General features: G+C 40.8%; 1 protein-coding gene across 1 annotated transcript; it reads right to left on the bottom strand.

Moving 5' to 3' along the window:
* Window positions 1-919: 919 nt before the first annotated feature.
* LOC127102977 (autophagy-related protein 18a) lies at window positions 920-18,930 on the bottom strand. Its single transcript, XM_051040283.1, has 5 exons — window positions 18,649-18,930; window positions 18,263-18,535; window positions 1,566-1,773; window positions 1,241-1,367; window positions 920-944 (listed from the first exon to the last, which is right to left on the bottom strand). The coding sequence occupies exons 1-5, from the start codon at window positions 18,928-18,930 to the stop codon at window positions 920-922; spliced, it is 915 nt and encodes a 304-aa protein (XP_050896240.1).

Genomic DNA, 18,930 nt, shown 5'->3' with positions numbered 1-18,930 from the left:
CTATGAAGTAAAAGGGCAAGAAGAAAAAGTCTTGAAGTTGAAGAAGGCATTATACGGACTCAAGCAAGCACCGAGAGCTTGGAATGTTCGAATCGACAAGTCATTTCAAGAGAAGAACTTCATCAAGTGTCCATATGAGCATGCACTCTATATTAAAGCACAAAATGGAGATATTTTAATTGTGCGCTTATATGTTGATGACTTGATCTTCACAGGGAACAATTTAAGCATGTTCGAAGAGTTCAAGAAAGACATGTCAAATGAATTTGAGATGACAGATATGGGGCTCATGGCATATTATCTTGGCATCAAAGTAAAGCAAGAAGACAAAGGAATTTTTATCACCCAAGAAGGTTATGCCAAATAAGTCCTTAAGAAGTTCAAGATGGATGATGCCAATCTAGTTAGCACCCCGATGGAATGTGGCAGTAAGTTGAGTAAGCATGAAAATGGAGAGATTATGGATCTAACTCTTTACAAAAGTTTGGTTGGAAGTATGCGTTACTTGACAAGTACAAGGCCAGATATTCTCATGTTGTAGGAGTAGTAAGTTGCTACATGGAAGCTCCAACAACAACTCACTTCAAGGCGGAAAAAAGAATCCTTCAATACATCAAAGGTACAATAAAATTTGGCTTGCACTATTACTCTTCTAATAATTATGAGATTATTGTCTATAGTGGTAGCGATTGGAGTGGAGACTTGGATGATAGAAAGAGCACTAATGGTTTTGTGTTCTTTATGGAGTTACTGCTTTCACTTGAATGTCAAAGAAGCAATCTATTGTCACACTGTTAACTTGTGAAGCTGAGTATGTCGCCGCCACATCATGTGTTTGTCATGTAACTTGGCTAAAGAATTTGTTGAAAGAGTTAAAATTCCACAAGAAGATCCTGTGGAAATACATGTTGACAATAAATCAGCACTTGCTTTGGCAAATAATCCTGTATTTCATTAAAGAAGTAAGCACATCGACACTCGTTACCACTTCATAAGAGAATGCATCGAGAAGAAGAAGGTGAAGTTGAAGTATGTGATGTCTCACTACAATAAACAAGACCTTAGACAGCGCTTTTTTTAGCCTTAGACAGCGCTTTAAAGCGCTGTCTAAACCTCCGCTGCTAAAGGTTTAGACAGCGCTTTTTTAAATCTTAAAAGCGCTGTCTAAGCCCCCCCCCCCCCCCCCCCCCTTAGACAGCGCTTTGGCCAAAGGCACAAATATGATCTATTGCAGTAATACCTGCCATCCATGCCGAGTATTACAATTGTATTTTTCTGATGGCCAAAGGCAACATTATACTGTAAACCTTCTTGCAAGCGAAATTGAGCCACGGACCATTCTGAGCTAAAATACTTAGGCAATACACCTACAAAACATACAGAATTAAGAGAATTGTCAGCAGCAGCTTGTTCAATAAAAAATCTAAATTTCCAGACCAAACAAAACCCTGTAATACTACAACTACACATGTTGCTCTGGTTGTTCTATAGTTACTGAACAAAAACTTAATACCCATACACTATAACTAATGAATGAATAACCCACAGTGGACAAATGCACAAACCTCTAATAAATGAGAGAGACAAAGCTGCCGATGGACTAATAGGACTAGACTCAGATGTAGTATGTGATCTCTCGTGCCCCAACAATCCCGAATCAACCTTCAGGTTGAATACATGAACAGTTCCCTTGTCACTCGAGACAGCTAACCACTGAGCCGTGGGAGAAAAGGCAAGGCTATATATCTCAGCTCGGTCAGCACCTCTTCGTACCTGAAATCATTATTACCATTTGTCGCATTACGCGAAAAACCGGCGGGAAAACAAGAACAACAGAGCCGCCACCGTGCGTTATTTATCCCAAAAGAGGGAAAGGAAACGCTCAGAGTAAACCTGGAAAAGACATGGTCTCGCGACCAGAGAGAATGGATTCGGGAGTCGGTTATGCGAAGGGAAGGTATTAGCACCCCTACGTATCCGTCGTACTCGACGGGATCCACGCACAATAGAAAGGAAAATGGTTGCTGAAAATGCTGCTCACAAACACACTAACTGGCTGAAAGAGACACAAGAAAACAAACAAGACTGAAACTGACTCGGCAGGATATCGCATCCTGGGCCTACTTAGTCTATCAAGCATAGACATCAGAGTCGAAGTAGTTCGGACCGGGGAAACGACACATGCTCGCTAGGATGTCGCATCCTATGCATACGTATCTCCTTTGGACGAAGGAGAATCAGAGCATTCGTAGCTCGGCTAACACGCACACAAACAAACACAGGCAAAGGCAAACATGGAGCCTGAATGCCAATCACTGGACTTATATCAGCATCCGAACCAACAAACACACGCAAGGGTGGTTAAGACACAAAGGGTTGAAAAAGAAAAAGGGCGAACACGCGAACTAATAGGGAGACTAGAGCTCGAGCCTAATAGTTGCCACGCAAACAAAAAGAGACGCTGAGACGTCAGAAGGAACACAAAGGTTGAAAGGACAAACTAATAGGGAGACTAGAGCTCGAGCCTAATAGTTGCCAAACACCCACAAAAAAAAGGAAAAAGGCGCCCGGAGAGATCAGCTCATCTCCTGCCTACGTACCTCATCTGGTATGAGGATCAGGGCGACGTAGTTCCCCTACGCAGGGAAATAGGACTAGCCTAACCAGATAACGGAGGGAGACACAACACTAGGGAGACTACGACTCGAGCCTAGATGTTGTCATGCAAAGTCGTCCCTAAGTTAAGGTTTCTAGCTAACTTGCACAGGAAGCAAGCCTATCCTAATCATGACTTGCACAGGAAGCAAGCCACACCTAACCTAACTTGCACAGGAAGCAAGGGTCTCGATTGCAACTAGGGCAAGAGAAAGGGGAGGTCTCAATCGCAACGAGGGCGAGAGAAGAGAATTAGTGTTAGTTGTTAGTCAAACTCGACAAGACATCGCATCTCGTGCCTACGTATCTCATCTGGACATGAGAATCAGAGTTGCCGTAGTTCGGCTAAACTATTCCCGTTGGTTTGTGTTTTTTAAGTGGACAACGTCACTGCGCAATCTACCTGATGCTCGACCTTGAGAGACTTACTCACCTGTAGTAGAAGGAGTTAACGTATCCTTAAGAGGGGATAATGTTTGTTTGTGTTTTAGGAAAGCTCAAGCAAGAAAGGAAGTCCTATACGAAGGAACCGTGCTACCTTAATTGACATGCAAACGAGACTACGCGGAGTCTAGCAAACCTAGGGGATACAATCACACCACACAAGCACATACAACATGAAATAAACACACCAACAAGGGGCTCAAACATCAAGGCTAGTGTCATACGGTGAACTGACTTTTTGTGTTTTTTAATCGCAATGTCGCGGTTAGCAAGAGTCGCCACCGACTTTTCTTTTATCCAATAAGGAAAGGTGGAAAAGAACAGGAAAGACCTTAATTTAGATTCTTAGGTTCGGGAGGTACATTATACAAAGGGAAGGTGTTAGCACCCTTTGTATCCAGGGTTATCCATGGGCTCTTAATTGCTCAATCATTTATGTCTTTCTAGTTTGAAAAAAAAGTGGTTGAGAAATGGGTAGGAAATGTTTTGAAAAAGGAGAATTTAACTTTGTATTGATTCTTGAATGAATGTATACAAAGTGGTTATCTCGTTTAGTTTTGAAAATAGTTTAGAAAAATATAACTCGGCAATGACTCTAGTGCGAATGTATGCCAAGTGGTGATTCTCTAATGGAGGTTTTGAAAGGTGTAAGGTGTGAAAAGTAGTTTTAAATTATGAATAAGCAATTAAGAGTTATACCTATCCGAGGTCTTTCCGGGCATTTCCTTTCCTTATGAGGGTAAAACTGTCCTTACTATTGAGAAGTAAGTAGTTTTATCCTTTGGATGTAGAAGGGTCATCGTAGGGTCATCGACTGGTCATTGAAGGCAACAGTTGTGAGGATACCTTAGCATTCGAAGGGACTATCATCATTTAACCGTAGGCTACACCGAAGGGTCGTCGAGGGACAGAATCGTAATTTCGAAGGCAACATCCGAGGGACCATGATTTATTTTATGATGATTTAACCGAAGGGTCTTTGCTAAGGGTATCCCCATATTCGCGGGACATGACCATATTACGTAATCGGGGGTAAAAGAGAGGTCCGATATTATTTATTTAAAGTCCATATTTTAAAGTCAATTAGGTGATTAGGATGAATCTCCACATTAAAATCAATACATTAAAATTAATACATTAAAATTAATACATTAAAATTAATTAGGCAATCAATATGAATCTTCACATTAAAGTGAAGTAATTTAGAATCCATCTCCACGAAGGTCTCCCACACGTAAAGTGGAGTACCTAGCCGGCCGCTTCATTGGGGATATGGAAGCTCTTACACCATTCAACACACGGGTTAGAGCATTAAAATAAAATATGATTTGACAATTGCACCATAAAATAGACATAACAGTTATGAGTTCAGGCCAGGTGAGACAAAAATCGCAATTAGATAAACATAAGATAGAACAGCAAAGGGACAAAGCAGCCACTGTCCCATTCGCCTCTGCTTCGCCTAGCGAAGGCTCAGCGAAGGCTCGCTGCAGGCTCGCTTAGCGATGAGCTAGCGAGCGGCCACGGGCTTGGAGTTTGACAGCAGCATGACTTCCAAAAACCTGCACTCTTATGGCATTCGATCACAGGCATAGCATAGACAATTATACAGGATGTTCATACTTAGATTCACATACGAAATCGAATTACATATCAATACTTTAATCGGAATGCATCATGTATGTAAAGAATATCAATTGGAAACGTAAAACAGCGATGATACGCAAACCTGTGTGCAATTGCGATATTGAAAGGGACTGGTTGCTTGGAAGCCGGATTGAGTTGGGCGGCGGTAGCTTCGGAGCGGAGAAGCGGCCTTCAGGGTTTCTGCACTCGGAACTTTCTAAAGTAGCCTCCAGGGTTTCTGTGCCAGGGTTTTCGTCCCTCTTCCTCCGTTTTTCGTCCCCTCTTTTCATTACTGAAGTGCTGGTATTTATAATGCTCTTTTTCATGACCTAATGGGCTCAGAATGAAGCCCGAAATTTTTTGTTGTCTGTCAGCTTCGCTAGGCGAGCTGGTAGCGAACGTTTGCTTCGCTAGGCGAGCGTGTAGCGAACGTTCGCTAGGCGAGCGTGTAGCGAGCGCGTAGCGAACAGGCCAGTTTGGGCCATTTTCTGGATTGGGCCATTCGTAAGCTGGGCCTTCGTTCCTTTGAGATCAATGTCATAAAAATGAGTCGGAATGCCCTGAAGAATGTCTTAAAGTATTAATGGGCAAATTTTGGGGTATGACAGCTGCCCCTGTTCAATATTCTTGAACCGAGAGAGTAGAATGGTATGTGCACCATTCGTGGTCTGGAGGTGGAAGATTATTGAACACTAAATGCCCAAAAATTTGCGCTTGTCAATCAGGAGCTAGTCTTGATGGAGATGGGCTTAAAGATGCCATCCAGGGAATTTGATGATGAGAACTTCAGGGTGCGTCGTTCATTAGACGATATCTGAAAACATGGACGTCGTACCGAGTCATACGATAGACCGGATAGTGAGTCATCCATTATGCTGTCGCCTTCGCTGGAGAGTCAGAGTGTGTTATACACTGCTGGGGATAAGGGATCAGAATGGATCATACGCTAGACCGCATCTGAATACCAGAGTGAGTTGTTCATTGGGCGGATGACTTCGCCGAGGATGAAAAATCAGAATGGATCGTACGCTAGATTGTCTCTGAGTTGCAGAATGACACCTCCATTAAGCGGGTGATTTCATTGGGGATAGAAGATCAGACCGGATCGTATGCTAGATCGTATCTGAGTTGAAGATCCAAATGGGTCTTATGCTAGCTTGTATTGGAGTTGCAGGATGAGTCGTCCGTTAGGCTGTGTCTGATGATGAAAGGGGGTAGTCGTACGCTAGACTACAATTCAGAAATGTACCTGTCACTAGGTAGCATCTGAGCAGATGAAGGTCTAACTTGGTCGTACATTAAACCGTATCTGAGCAGAATGAGCCGTCCATTAGGCTGAATCTGACGAAAAGGGAGCAGTCGTATACTAGACTACAATTCAGAGATGTACCTGTCACTAGGTAGCATCTGAGCAGATGAAGGTCTAACCTGGTCGTACATTAAACCGTATCTGAGCAGAATGAGCCGTCCATTAGGCTGAATCTGACGAAAAGGGAGCAGTCGTATACTAGACTACAATTCAGAGATGTACCTGTCACTAGGTAGCATCTGAGCAGATGAAGGTCTAACTTGGTCGTACATTAAACCATATCTGAGCAGAGTGAGCCGTCCATTAGGCTGAATCTGCTTAAAAGGGAGTAGTCGTATACTAGACTACCATTCAGAAATGTACCTGTCCTAAGGTAGCATCTGAGTAGATGAAGGTCTAACTTGGTCATACATTAAACCATATCTGAGCAGAGTGAGCCGTCCATTAGGCTGAATCTGCTTAAAAGGGAGTAGTCGTATACTAGACTACCATTCAGAAATGTACCTGTCCTAAGGTAGCATCTGAGCAGATGAAGGTCTAACTTGGTCGTACCTTAAACCGTATCTGAGCAGTATCTGGTCTAACTTGGTCGTACATTAGACTGTATTTGAGCCGTTGAAGGTCTAACCTGGTCGTACATTAGACGGTATTTGAGCGGCATCTGGTCTAACTTGGTCGTACATTAGACTGTATTTGAGCCGTTGAAGGTCTAACTTGGTCGTACATTAGACGGTATTTGAGCGGCATCTGGTCTAACTTGGTCGTACATTAGACTGTATTTGAGCCGTTGAAGGTCTAACTTGGTCGTACATTAGACGGTATTTGAGCGACATCTGGTCTAACTTGGTCGTACATTAGACTGTATTTCAGCCGTTGAAGGTCTAACTTGGTCGTACATTAGACGGTATTTGAGCGGCATCTGGTCTAACTTGGTCGTACATTAGACTGTATTTGAGCAGCATCTGGTCTAACTTGGTCGTACATTAGCCTGTATTCGAGCCGCATCTGGTCTAACTTGGTCGTACATTAGACTGTATTCGAGCCGCATCTGGTCTAACTTGGTCGTACATTAGACTGTCACTGAATAGAATCTGACTTGAAGGTCTAACTTGGTCGTACATTAGACTGTCACTGAATAGAATCTGATTTGAAGGTCTAACTTGGTCTTACATTAGACTGTCACTGAGCAGAATCTGAGGATTTGAAGGTCTAACTTGGTCGTACATTAGACTATATTTGCAGAATCTGACTTGAGGGTCTAACTTGGTCGTACATTAGACTGTATTTGCAGAATCTGACTTGAGGGTCTAACTTGGTCGTACATTAGACTGTATTTGCAGAATCTGACTTGAGGGTCTAACTTGGTCGTACATTAGACTGTATTTGCAGAATCTGACTTGAGGGTCTAACTTGGTCGTACATTAGACTGTATTGGAGTGGCCTCCGAGGACTTGAAGGTCTAACTTGGTCGTACATTAGACTGTATTTGAGTGGCCTCTGAGGACTTGAAGGTCTAACTTGGTCGTACATTAGACTGTATTTGAGTGGCCTCTGAGGACTTGAAGGTCTAACTTGGTCGTACATTAGACAGTATTGGAGTGGCCTCCGAGGACTTGAAGGTCTAACTTGGTCGTACATTAGACTGTATTTGAGTGGTTGAAGGTTAGAATGGATCGTACGCTAGATCGTATCTGAGTTGTTGAAGGTCAGAATGGATCGTACGCTAGATCGTATCTGAGTTGAAGGAGTCATATGTTAAGATGAATCAGGATGAACCGTACGCTAGGCTATATCTGATAGTATTTGCATATGTTGTATTTGCAATGAATATTTGGGATGGGCTTATAGATGCCATCGTTAGGAGGATGTCAGAATGAATGTCGACATGGAGTATATCTGAAAGATGTATCTGAAGAAGAAAGTAGTCGTACGCTAGACTGCACCCCGGAATATACCGTACGCTAGGCAGTATCTGAGGGGTATAGTTGAATCTTGAATGTAATTGATAAAGATGTCCGTCTGAATGGACCTTTGTTTTGATTGTATCAGGGGATAATTAACCTGAAAAATAAAGTTAGCTTCATGCCATGTCATGATGCATGAGATGCAAATGTTGTATGCATGTGTGTGCTGTGAAATGATGTAATGAATGAATTATGCATCTGGAATAAATGAGAGCATTGTATACATGTATATGTTATGAAATGATGTAATGTATATGATGCGGAATGAAAATTGTATGTAGGTATGTGATGTGAAATGGTGTAATGAATGCACTATGCGTCTGAAACGTTCTTCCAGAGGACTCTACTGGGGAAATAAATCTCAGTCTTCTGGTCGGAGATATTTGTATTGATGACTCTTCCTTAGCTATGGGTATTTGACTTTTATCTGATGGCAGAGATATTCAACAGAGCCTGGCTGGGGGTAGAAGAGATGACCAGTCTAGTGATGCCAACTTCTTCTGGGGAATAACTGGCGTTGCCGGGGAATCGAATTAGCAACGGATTCATTGGGAAGCGTGATTAGACCTTCTCCTCGATCCTGAAGCCTAGTAGTAATCGCTATTTCTATTTTATGCACGCATTTTTGGTAAACATCGATCATATCCAAATGCATATATTAATTCGAATTAAATCAACGGACGTTTATGCAAACAAAACAGAGAAAGTAAAACGAAATCATTTATTTAGAAATAAACTTGTATTGATTTTGAAAGAGGGCCTATAAATAGGCAATTCGTGTACAAGGAGACAGAAATCCTAGTAAGAGGAAATTGTCCGGCAAACAAAGAGAAAGCTATGCAGAAAAAGTCCCATCGATTCTAATTCCACTACTGTCATTATGTCTTCAAGCATCTCATCCCTTGCTGTCGGATGGAAGTGATTGGCTTGTTCAGTCCTTGGAACTTGGTTGAAGCTGACAGAGAGCGGGACATAGTCATACGCTTTAATCCCTAATTTTTGCCTGGACCACCTTTTCAGGTTTTCAGTCCACCAGGATACCCTTTTTTGCCCAAGCCGCCTTTTCAGGTTTTCGACTTGCCGGGTGTACGTCTTTATATGTTTATCCCTAATTTTTGCCCGAACCCCTTTGGTTCACCGGGATGCCCTCACTTTTGCCTAGGTACGTCGACCTAGCGGGTCTCTTTTATGCGTAGTATTTTTTAACTATGTCCGCGTTCACAGGATGCGGGAAATCTTCGCCATCCATTGTAGCAAGTATCATGGCTCCACCAGAGAATACTTTCTTAACCACAAATGGCCCTTCGTATGTGGGAGTCCATTTGCCTCTGGGACCACCCTGTGGTAGGATGATACGCTTGATCATCAAGGCGCCAAGTTGGTACACCTGTCTCTTGATCTTTTTGTTAAATGCTTGGATCATGCGCTTCTGATATATCTGCCTATGACAAACAGCCGCAAGTCTCTTTTCATCAATCAGATTTATCTGATCGAGTCGAGTTTGAATCCATTCATCCTCATCTAAGCTTGTCTCTTTCATGATTCTTAGAGAGGGAATCTGAACTTCCACCGGTAAGACGACTTCCATTCCGTAGACTAAAGAGAAAGGAGTTGCCCCTGTCGAAGTGCGTACTGAAGTGCGATAACCATGAAGAGCAAACGGTAACATCTCATGCCAGTCTTTGTACGTTACTGTCATCTTTTGTATGATCTTATTGATATTCTTATTAGCAGCCTCCACGGCATCGTTCATCTTTGGCCGGTACGGAGAAGAGTTATGGTGTTTTATTTTGAACTGCGTGTAGAGTTCGGTAATCATCTTGTTGTTCAGTGATAACTCTTTCAGGAGACAGCAGGTTTCTCAAATAGATATTTGATAGAATCCATCTTAGAAGTCAATAAAGTGGTATGATTCAACATATACTGTCTTAGTCGGCGAGCAGCCCAAGCCAAAGCGCAACAAGCTTTCTCGAGCTGTGAGTATCTTGTTTCACAGTCGGTACCTTTTGCTAAGGCAGTGTATGACATGCTCTTTTCGACCAGACTCGTCATGTTGCCCCAGCACACCCTATTGAATTTTCTAACACGGTCAAATACATAGTTAGAGGTCTTCCTTCAACTGGTGGTATCAGGATGGGAGGTTCTGGGAGATACTTCTTGATTTTGTCATTCATCATTCCATACCATCTCTCGATTTTTCTTTTTTAGTAATTTGAAAATGGGTTTGTAGGTAGCAGTCAAGTGTGGAATGAATCGGGCAATGTAATTCAAGGGTCCCAAGAAACCTCTGACTTCTCTCTTGTCTATTTCAGTACCCAGATTTACAATTTCAATTGATTCCTCATGCGGCTGTATGGTCTTTTCTTCTTGTAGTACCAGTCTGGCAAGTTCTCCAGGGACTTCACAATCTTCCTCGCTTCCATCCTCGGCTTGGTAGATCGGATTTTCAAAGTCATAATGAACAGTAGCAGAGTCATTACCAACAGGATCCAGAGTGGATATGGATCGGCAAATTGTTACGTGAGTGTGTGCAAGAAACATAGCTTGTTTGAAAAATGACAGGAAAGATAAAGAGCGCAGTATTTGAATGCAAAAAGTCCATTGATTTATTGAATATGAATATGCTTATGAAAATGACAAAACCCTTGAAAAATTAGCTATTGTGCCCCGGGCATAGACACAATGCTTAAAAATGTTAAAATAGCAATAACAATTATTCCTGACTAAAGGAAATCGGGATAGTGTCTTCAGCCTTCCAGTTATTGAGTCCGTCACCAATTGTTGGGTAGACCCAGCTATCCAGGTCGCAATCGCTGTCAGCATCCTCTATAGCATTAAGAGTTTTGTCATGATTAGGCAGAGGAGCGGTGATGACCTTAGGAGTCTCAGGCGGATCCAATTCAAATTCTCCGGCGTCGATCATATCCTGAATTTTATTCTTCAATGACCAACAATCGTTCGTATTATGCCCGGGGCTATCGGAGTGATACGCACACCTGGCGTCGGGATTATAACTAGGAGAAGTAGTGTTGGGTTTTGCAGGAGGATCTCTGAGGGTAATTAAATTTGCTTTTAGCATACCCTGCAGTGCTTGTGCTAAAGTCATATTGATCTTCGTGAACTGCCTTCTTCCCGGGTTAATGTGCCTCACAGATTTCTTGTCTTTTTTCTTCTCGAGCAAGAGAGCCTTCAGTTCTTCCTGCCCCTTGGATAAGTTCAAGATCATCTCCTGGAGTTGAGCATTCTGAGCATGGAGATCTTTGACAGTCTGTTCGAGGTCCATTTTTCTGTGTGCATGAAAACCGTGAGAACATTGATCCCTTTAGAATGCCTGCTATGCAATGTTATGCTATGCAATGTATGAAATGTTTTCAAGGACTTTTGGAATTTAACTTTGCATAAACTACCAAAAAAGGAAACATTGCTTTTTTTTTTTTTTTTTTTTTTTTTTTTTTTTTTTTTTTACAAAATAGAGCAAAGTTAAATCCCTAAGTCCTCGAAATGGTTAGTTCAATGCCATGATGTTATGATGATGTTATGATGTTATGATGTTATGATGTTATGATGTTAAGTAAACAACAAGCACAAGCAAGTCACACAACCATCATTCCTAGGTTTTAAGGCTTGCATGAGTTCCATAGGCAAGTACCCTCCCCACTGAAGTTTGGTTGGTTCAACCTGTCCTAGAATAGTAACCGGGTTCTAGAAGGATCTCAAATCATTGACCTTTCTTTAAGTCCACTTCAGTGCAACACCAAGTGGTTGACCAAAGCTTCCCTAAAGTCCAATCTCAAAGAGTGTAGTATCGAGTATCAACCAACCCCAGTCGGAACCGAAGCCAGTTATCTCACTACTTTCTAATGGCTAGGATGAGTCAATTAGGGTTCTAAAGGTCTGGTTAATGCTTTGATGACACCACGCGAATGCCAAATTTTTCTTCAAGCAAACATGAGGAACATCAGGACATCCAAAGTGTCACATTAACCGTAGCCATCATTTTAACCATTCAAGTATACGCCGGATAGTCGCGATGATCTATTGCTACTTACCTAAGGTACACTAGATCCGGGTGTGGGATCTTTCACTCAACAATACCCTTAAAAGAAGGAACAATTTGAAAACATAAATGATTTTTTAAGGTGACCTCTCTTTGTAGTCCCCAGCAGAGTCGCCAGTTCTGTCATACGGTGAACTGACTTTTTGTGTTTTTTAATCGCAATGTCGCGGTTAGCAAGAGTCGCCACCGACTTTTCTTTTATCCAATAAGGAAAGGTGGAAAAGAACAGGAAAGACCTTAATTTAGATTCTTAGGTTCGGGAGGTACATTATACAAAGGGAAGGTGTTAGCACCCTTTGTATCCAGGGTTATCCATGGGCTCTTAATTGCTCAATCATTTATGTCTTTCTAGTTTGAAAAAAAAGTGGTTGAGAAATGGGTAGGAAATGTTTTGAAAAAGGAGAATTTAACTTTGTATTGATTCTTGAATGAATGTATACAAAGTGGTTATCTCGTTTAGTTTTGAAAATAGTTTAGAAAAATATAACTCGGCAATGACTCTAGTGCGAATGTATGCCAAGTGGTGATTCTCTAATGGAGGTTTTGAAAGGTGTAAGGTGTGAAAAGTAGTTTTAAATTATGAATAAGCAATTAAGAGTTATACCTATCCGAGGTCTTTCCGGGCATTTCCTTTCCTTATGAGGGTAAAACTATCCTTACTATTGAGAAGTAAGTAGTTTTATCCTTTGGATGTAGAAGGGTCATCGTAGGGTCATCGACTGGTCATTGAAGGCAACAGTTGTGAGGATACCTTAGCATTCGAAGGGACTATCATCATTTAACCGTAGGCTACACCGAAGGGTCGTCGAGGGACAGAATCGTAATTTCGAAGGCAACATCCGAGGGACCATGATTTATTTTATGATGATTTAACCGAAGGGTCTTTGCTAAGGGTATCCCCATATTCGCGGGACATGACCATATTACGTAATCGGGGGTAAAAGAGAGGTCCGATATTATTTATTTAAAGTCCATATTTTAAAGTCAATTAGGTGATTAGGATGAATCTCCACATTGAAATCAATACATTAAAATTAATACATTAAAAATTAATACATTAAAATTAATTAGGCAATCAATATGAATCTTCACATTAAAGTGAAGTAATTTAGAATCCATCTCCACGAAGGTCTCCCACACGTAAAGTGGAGTACCTAGCCGGCCGCTTCATTGGGGATATGGAAGCTCTTACACCATTCAACACACGGGTTAGAGCATTAAAATAAAATATGATTTGACAATTGCACCATAAAATAGACATAACAGTTATGAGTTCAGGCCAGGTGAGACAAAAATCGCAATTAGATAAACATAAGATAGAACAGCAAAGGGATAAAGCAGCCACTGTCCCATTCGCCTCTGCTTCGCCTAGCGAAGGCTCAGCGAAGGCTCGCTGCAGGCTCGCTTAGCGATGAGCTAGCGAGCGGCCACGGGCTTGGAGTTTGACAGCAGCATGACTTCCAAAAACCTGCACTCTTATGGCATTCGATCACAGGCATAACATAGACAATTATACAGGATGTTCATACTTAGATTCACATACGAAATCGAATTACATATCAATACTTTAATCGGAATGCATCATGTATGTAAAGAATATCAATTGGAAACGTAAAACAGCGATGATACGCAAACCTGTGTGCAATTGCGATATTGAAAGGGACTGGTTGCTTGGAAGCCGGATTGAGTTGGGCGGCGGTAGCTTCGGAGCGGAGAAGCGGCCTTCAGGGTTTCTGCACTCGGAACTTTCTAAAGTAGCCTCCAGGGTTTCTGTGCCAGGGTTTTCGTCCCTCTTCCTCCGTTTTTCGTCCCCTCTTTTCATTACTGAAGTGCTGGTATTTATAATGCTCTTTTTCATGACCTAATGGGCTCAGAATGAAGCCCGAAATTTTCTGTTGTCTGTCAGCTTCGCTAGGCGAGCTGGTAGCGAACGTTTGCTTCGCTAGGCGAGCGTGTAGCGAACGTTCGCTAGGCGAGCGTGTAGCGAGCGCGTAGCGAACAGGCCAGTTTGGGCCATTTTCTGGATTGGGCCATTCGTGAGCTGGGCCTTCGTTCCTTTGAGATCAGTGTCATAAAAATGAGTCGGAATGCCCTGAAGAATGTCTTAAAATATTAATGGGCAAATTTTGGGGTATGACAGCTAGGTTTTAGTCGAGGGGTCATATCAACCTCAACAAACAAACCACTGGAACTGGGTAGTATTAGCTCTTAACCTTGCCATTGAGGGGCTAAGGTGAAGCTGATGAAAGGTGAGTGAAGATAAGACTTCACAGCTCTTATCCCTGGCCTGGGAGAGCTTAAGACAAGAATGTGTGGGTTCAGAAAGTGGGAACCCTTCTACACATTAGATACTGACTCAACTGTACAATTGTACAAGATCTTGGGTTTGTATCTGCAATGCATCAACACAGTGGTGTGAGCAAAGCAGATGACACACAGAATAGCAGGGGATAGATTGCATATCCCTTGGGTTCTGCCAATTGCCTCTTCACTTAGGAGGTCTTTGACTCTATACAAGGACAAATGTAAACATACACAAGCATTGCCTCTTAAGGAGGACTTCAGACAGTTGCTTGGCCAAGTAACAGGCCAGGTCTTCCAGACTACATGAAGTAGAAAGGTATACCTCAATGCAAATTGCTTACCAAGCAAAGCAAAGCAAAAGTTCACAAGGAACTAAGCAACTAAAAGCACCTGAAACCAGTCAGACAACATTAGTACACAACTTCAAAGTTAAAGCAAAAATGAAACAGAAGTCAACAGTCAACACAAGCGGATAAATGTGCAATGCACAAGGATCAAGGCATGTGAGCCAAGCAACCTACAAAACAAATGGATTAGTCATGATAAACAAGCTAACACAACCAATTTGTATTGGTCTCATTGGATAATTGTTGGTCAACCTGAAAACATGAACTCAAATGTGAGTAACCGGACCACTAGGACAAGCCTAGGGTCAAAAGAGAATGAAAAAGTTAAAACAGCAAAGGGCAAGTGTCCAAAATCATGTTTAAACAACCAAGAAACAAACCCAATTGGTCTCACATTCATATCAATCATTATCATCATTTCATGAACAAAAGAAGTCAAAGCATGGCATTTAGAAGCTCATAGAAGTCAACAGCAAGACTTGAATCAAAAGCAATCTCAAACATTTCCAAAAATCACCAAATAAATCATGATCAATCATAACCCACAGCATGGTAAGCATGTCAAATTTCAACTCATTTGGACAAGTAGAAGGCAGTCAATGAAAATCAGAAAGGCAAGACAATTTTGAACATGCTCAAGGAAGTCAACCAAACATACATCAACTTGAAAAAATCATAAATCAGGGATGGCATATGAGAAATGAATGGGACTAAAACCATGGCAAATATTAAGATGTCTAGTAATCTCATGTAAAATTTCATGTCCATCTAATAAAGTATGAGCATTTCACAAAACAAATGGGGACATGTGTCACAAAAAAATCAACATATGACCAAACAGGGGACAAAAATCTCAATCAATTGGAAAATGCCATAAACAAATCCACAAAAAATCATATGTAAACTAGACATACACAAGCTCAATCATGCAAAAATTCAATCCATTTTGAGGTCAAGAAGCAAGGCTATGAAAATCATCAAGTTGCACATCAATGGTGTGACACAAATTGTCACACCCTACTTCAAAAAATCATAACTCAATGACCAGAGATGATAAATTCATGAACTCTATACCAAAATCACCATGGATGTGTCTAGTTTGTGCACAAAAAATTTCAACAGCAAAAGATAAAACATGACTATTTCACAAAGGTTTTGGTAAAAGGTGCAAAATATTGTCACATGTTCAAAACCCTAATACCAAATAAAAACCAACCATCCAAAAATTCTGGAGAAAATATGACAAAATAATAGAGATCATGATGAATCAAATGAAAAAAATCCCATTCAAATTGGATTAAAAATGATGATGTTATGAATTTTACAAGTTTGATCATGTTTTTGAAATAATTATTGAAAAGAAAATGAATTAAACATGATTTATTTAAATAAAATGGGACGGAATGGCAAATGTGTAATTCCTGGGATCACTTATCAAAACACGGCGTTTTGGCACGGCAAAGGAAATAAGCTGATTGGTTGTTATGGGAGCACAGTAGCATGCAGCACGTGAAAGCCAGAATTCTGGAAAATGGCCATGAAGATTAGGGTTCTATGAACAGTGTTGTTCATCTTCAACAACAACATCGTGAAAAAAATGAAAATGCCCAGAAATTGAAATTGGACACACCATCATGACCAGCAAACATCCAACATGCATAATCCAAACATCATTTTCATTAAAACAAGCCAAGCATTATAAATCGAGTGAAAACATATTTCAACATTCAACTTAAAACCTAGATTTCTTCTAAACTACTCAACCATTCAAAGCTCAGTATGACCAGGGCAAGGAGATCTACAAAGTTCATAGCATGGTTTCAAGAAATTGGAGATTTGAAATCTTACTTGATTTTGGAGCAATGAGTGAAACAGTTGTTGTTTTGATACTTGGTGATGAAACAGTCGCACAGCAAGTTCCTAGGAAGTGAATGGATGAAGATTCTTTGCTCAGCAACCCTTGAAACAAGCCAATTCGAATTTTGCCATTGATGATGCTTAGAGAAAACAGTCACGAATTGGTGGTTACAGTTGTGAAATGAAGGTAGAAATAAACTCAAGATGGTGAATAGATGATGTAGCAAGCAAAGCAATGTTGAGTTCTTTGACAATTTCTCAAGAAAAATTCCAAATGCCAAAGATGTGATTTGAGAGAAAAGTGATTTTTCTGTGATGTTAGGAGGCAGCTAGGGCTTTGGAATGACAGAAAAATGGTTAATATACTTCTGTTTTAAGTTGGTTTAATGAGAGCTAATCACAAATTAACTTAATGAAGCATTTTGCTAAATGGCCATTTTGGTTCACATGGTGAGGTGTAGTGGCTATAGCACGAAAATTGGGCCTTCCACAAGTCACAAACAACATTTCTGAACATATTTGCAAGGCCAAAGTGATTGGAAATGATTAAATCAAAAAGTCACTTTTCACCCTTACTTGAAAATAAAACATGTAAGTGAAAAAATGCCATTTTGATCCATGAGGTTTTGGTGCATGAGGGTTACATTTTTGGAAAGAGGAGGTCAAATGTGACTTGTTAGAAAAAACCCCACCAAATTTGGCCAAATGGTTTGAGAGATATGGCCTTTTGAAGTTCAAGAATTTTTGAAAATGAATTGATCATATCTTGCAAACCATACATGGGAATTGAGAGTTCTTGGACTTTTTGGAAATGGGAGAACAAGATATTCAACTTTCATGTTGGGCAAAAATTCATTTGAAGCTTTTATCATGATGTAAGTTTGGGATCAAGAAGTTTCCATTTTTGGCAGTTAAAATTACAGGTCCAGTTTCTATTTTTGGAAATTTCTGATTTGGCTTCAAATTCTTCAATGATGATGTTTGCCATGTTACCTGAGGCCTATTTGGACATGGATAAGCTCTCTCAAACCAAATCCCATCATTAAAACCATAAAATCAAGCCCAGTTGACCAAGTTTGACTTTTTAGGGTTTCTGACTGATTGTGCATTGACTGATGACTTCTGAACATCCAATCCTTGACTTAAACATTTCAAATGGATCCCCAAGTCATGTGAACATGTTGGACCAACCCTAGGGCCTTGGCTCCTTGGAAATTGTGCTTGCTTGCTTGGTTGACTGATCTCCTGATCAGTTTGACCTAATTCTCTTGACTGGCTTGCACTTGAGGCAAAAGGGACAATGCAATGCTATGCAGTGGACCATGTTATGTTATGACCTAATATGAGAATGTATGTACAATGATAGGTGCAAATTTGAGGTGCTACACCATTCAAACTTTAAAAACAATTGAACTCATCACATAAATAAACAAACAAAAAACCTAACCAACTATTCAAAACAATCGGCCCCAAATGAACCTCAACCTAAAGTTCGAGCAGTATTTCAACCTAAAAAAGAGATTTTGAAAAATAAACTAAACACTCACATAAAAAAAACAAAACAAAACAACAAAATAATAATCATATTTCTATATAGGAAAATGCTAGCACTTTTAAGAAACTTTAAAAAGTAAGTTTTTATGGAAATCCTTCTATATATATAGTAGAAGAATATGAAAATGAAAAAAGTGAGATCAACCTCTTGGAGCAAAGAACCGTCCAAGGTATTGAAAATCCTAATGAGAGTCCCCTTGGAGCTTGCAGTAGCAAGTAAAAGTCCATCTTGGGTTATATTGAAACAAGCAATTCTAGAATCATGTGCCAGGATGAACTTAGTTCTCTTGGAAGCATAATGTTCAACCCTAATCTGACCTTTCTGCAACCCAGGACAAGCCAACACCATAGTTTCCAAATGATGTGAAACCTCACAGAGACCCTTAGGGTTCGCAATAGTCTCAATTTGATGAAGAACCTTAAGATCAGAGAAATTATAAACAAAAATCTTATGCCCCAAAACAACAACAATTCTATCCCTCCTCAGACGAATACCTTTCACCTCCGATCGAAACGACAACTCTCCAATACACTGCGACTGATGATCATCCCAGATCGAAACAACATGTGAACCAAACTGATTCCTCCGCCGTGACCGAAATCACGTCGGAATATTTCACGAAAGGGGTCACAATTATAGATTCGGAAGCCTTGATCGGTGCCAACGGCGAAACAACCGGAGTCTTGGTTGAAGGAGATATGAAGAGCGGTGGAAGTAGAATTTGGGGATGGATTAGGGGGAGAGGGAATTGGGGTTGACGAAGGTGGTTCTTCGGAATCAAGAGGCATTAGGGTTTGAGAGGTATGAGACAT

The sequence above is a fragment of the Lathyrus oleraceus genome, chromosome 7, assembly GCF_024323335.1.
Source record: "Lathyrus oleraceus cultivar Zhongwan6 chromosome 7, CAAS_Psat_ZW6_1.0, whole genome shotgun sequence".
Taxonomy (NCBI): Eukaryota; Viridiplantae; Streptophyta; class Magnoliopsida; order Fabales; family Fabaceae; genus Lathyrus; species Lathyrus oleraceus.
The sequence above is the reverse complement of the archived record's forward strand: the minus strand, read 5'-3'. Positions and strand labels throughout refer to the sequence as shown.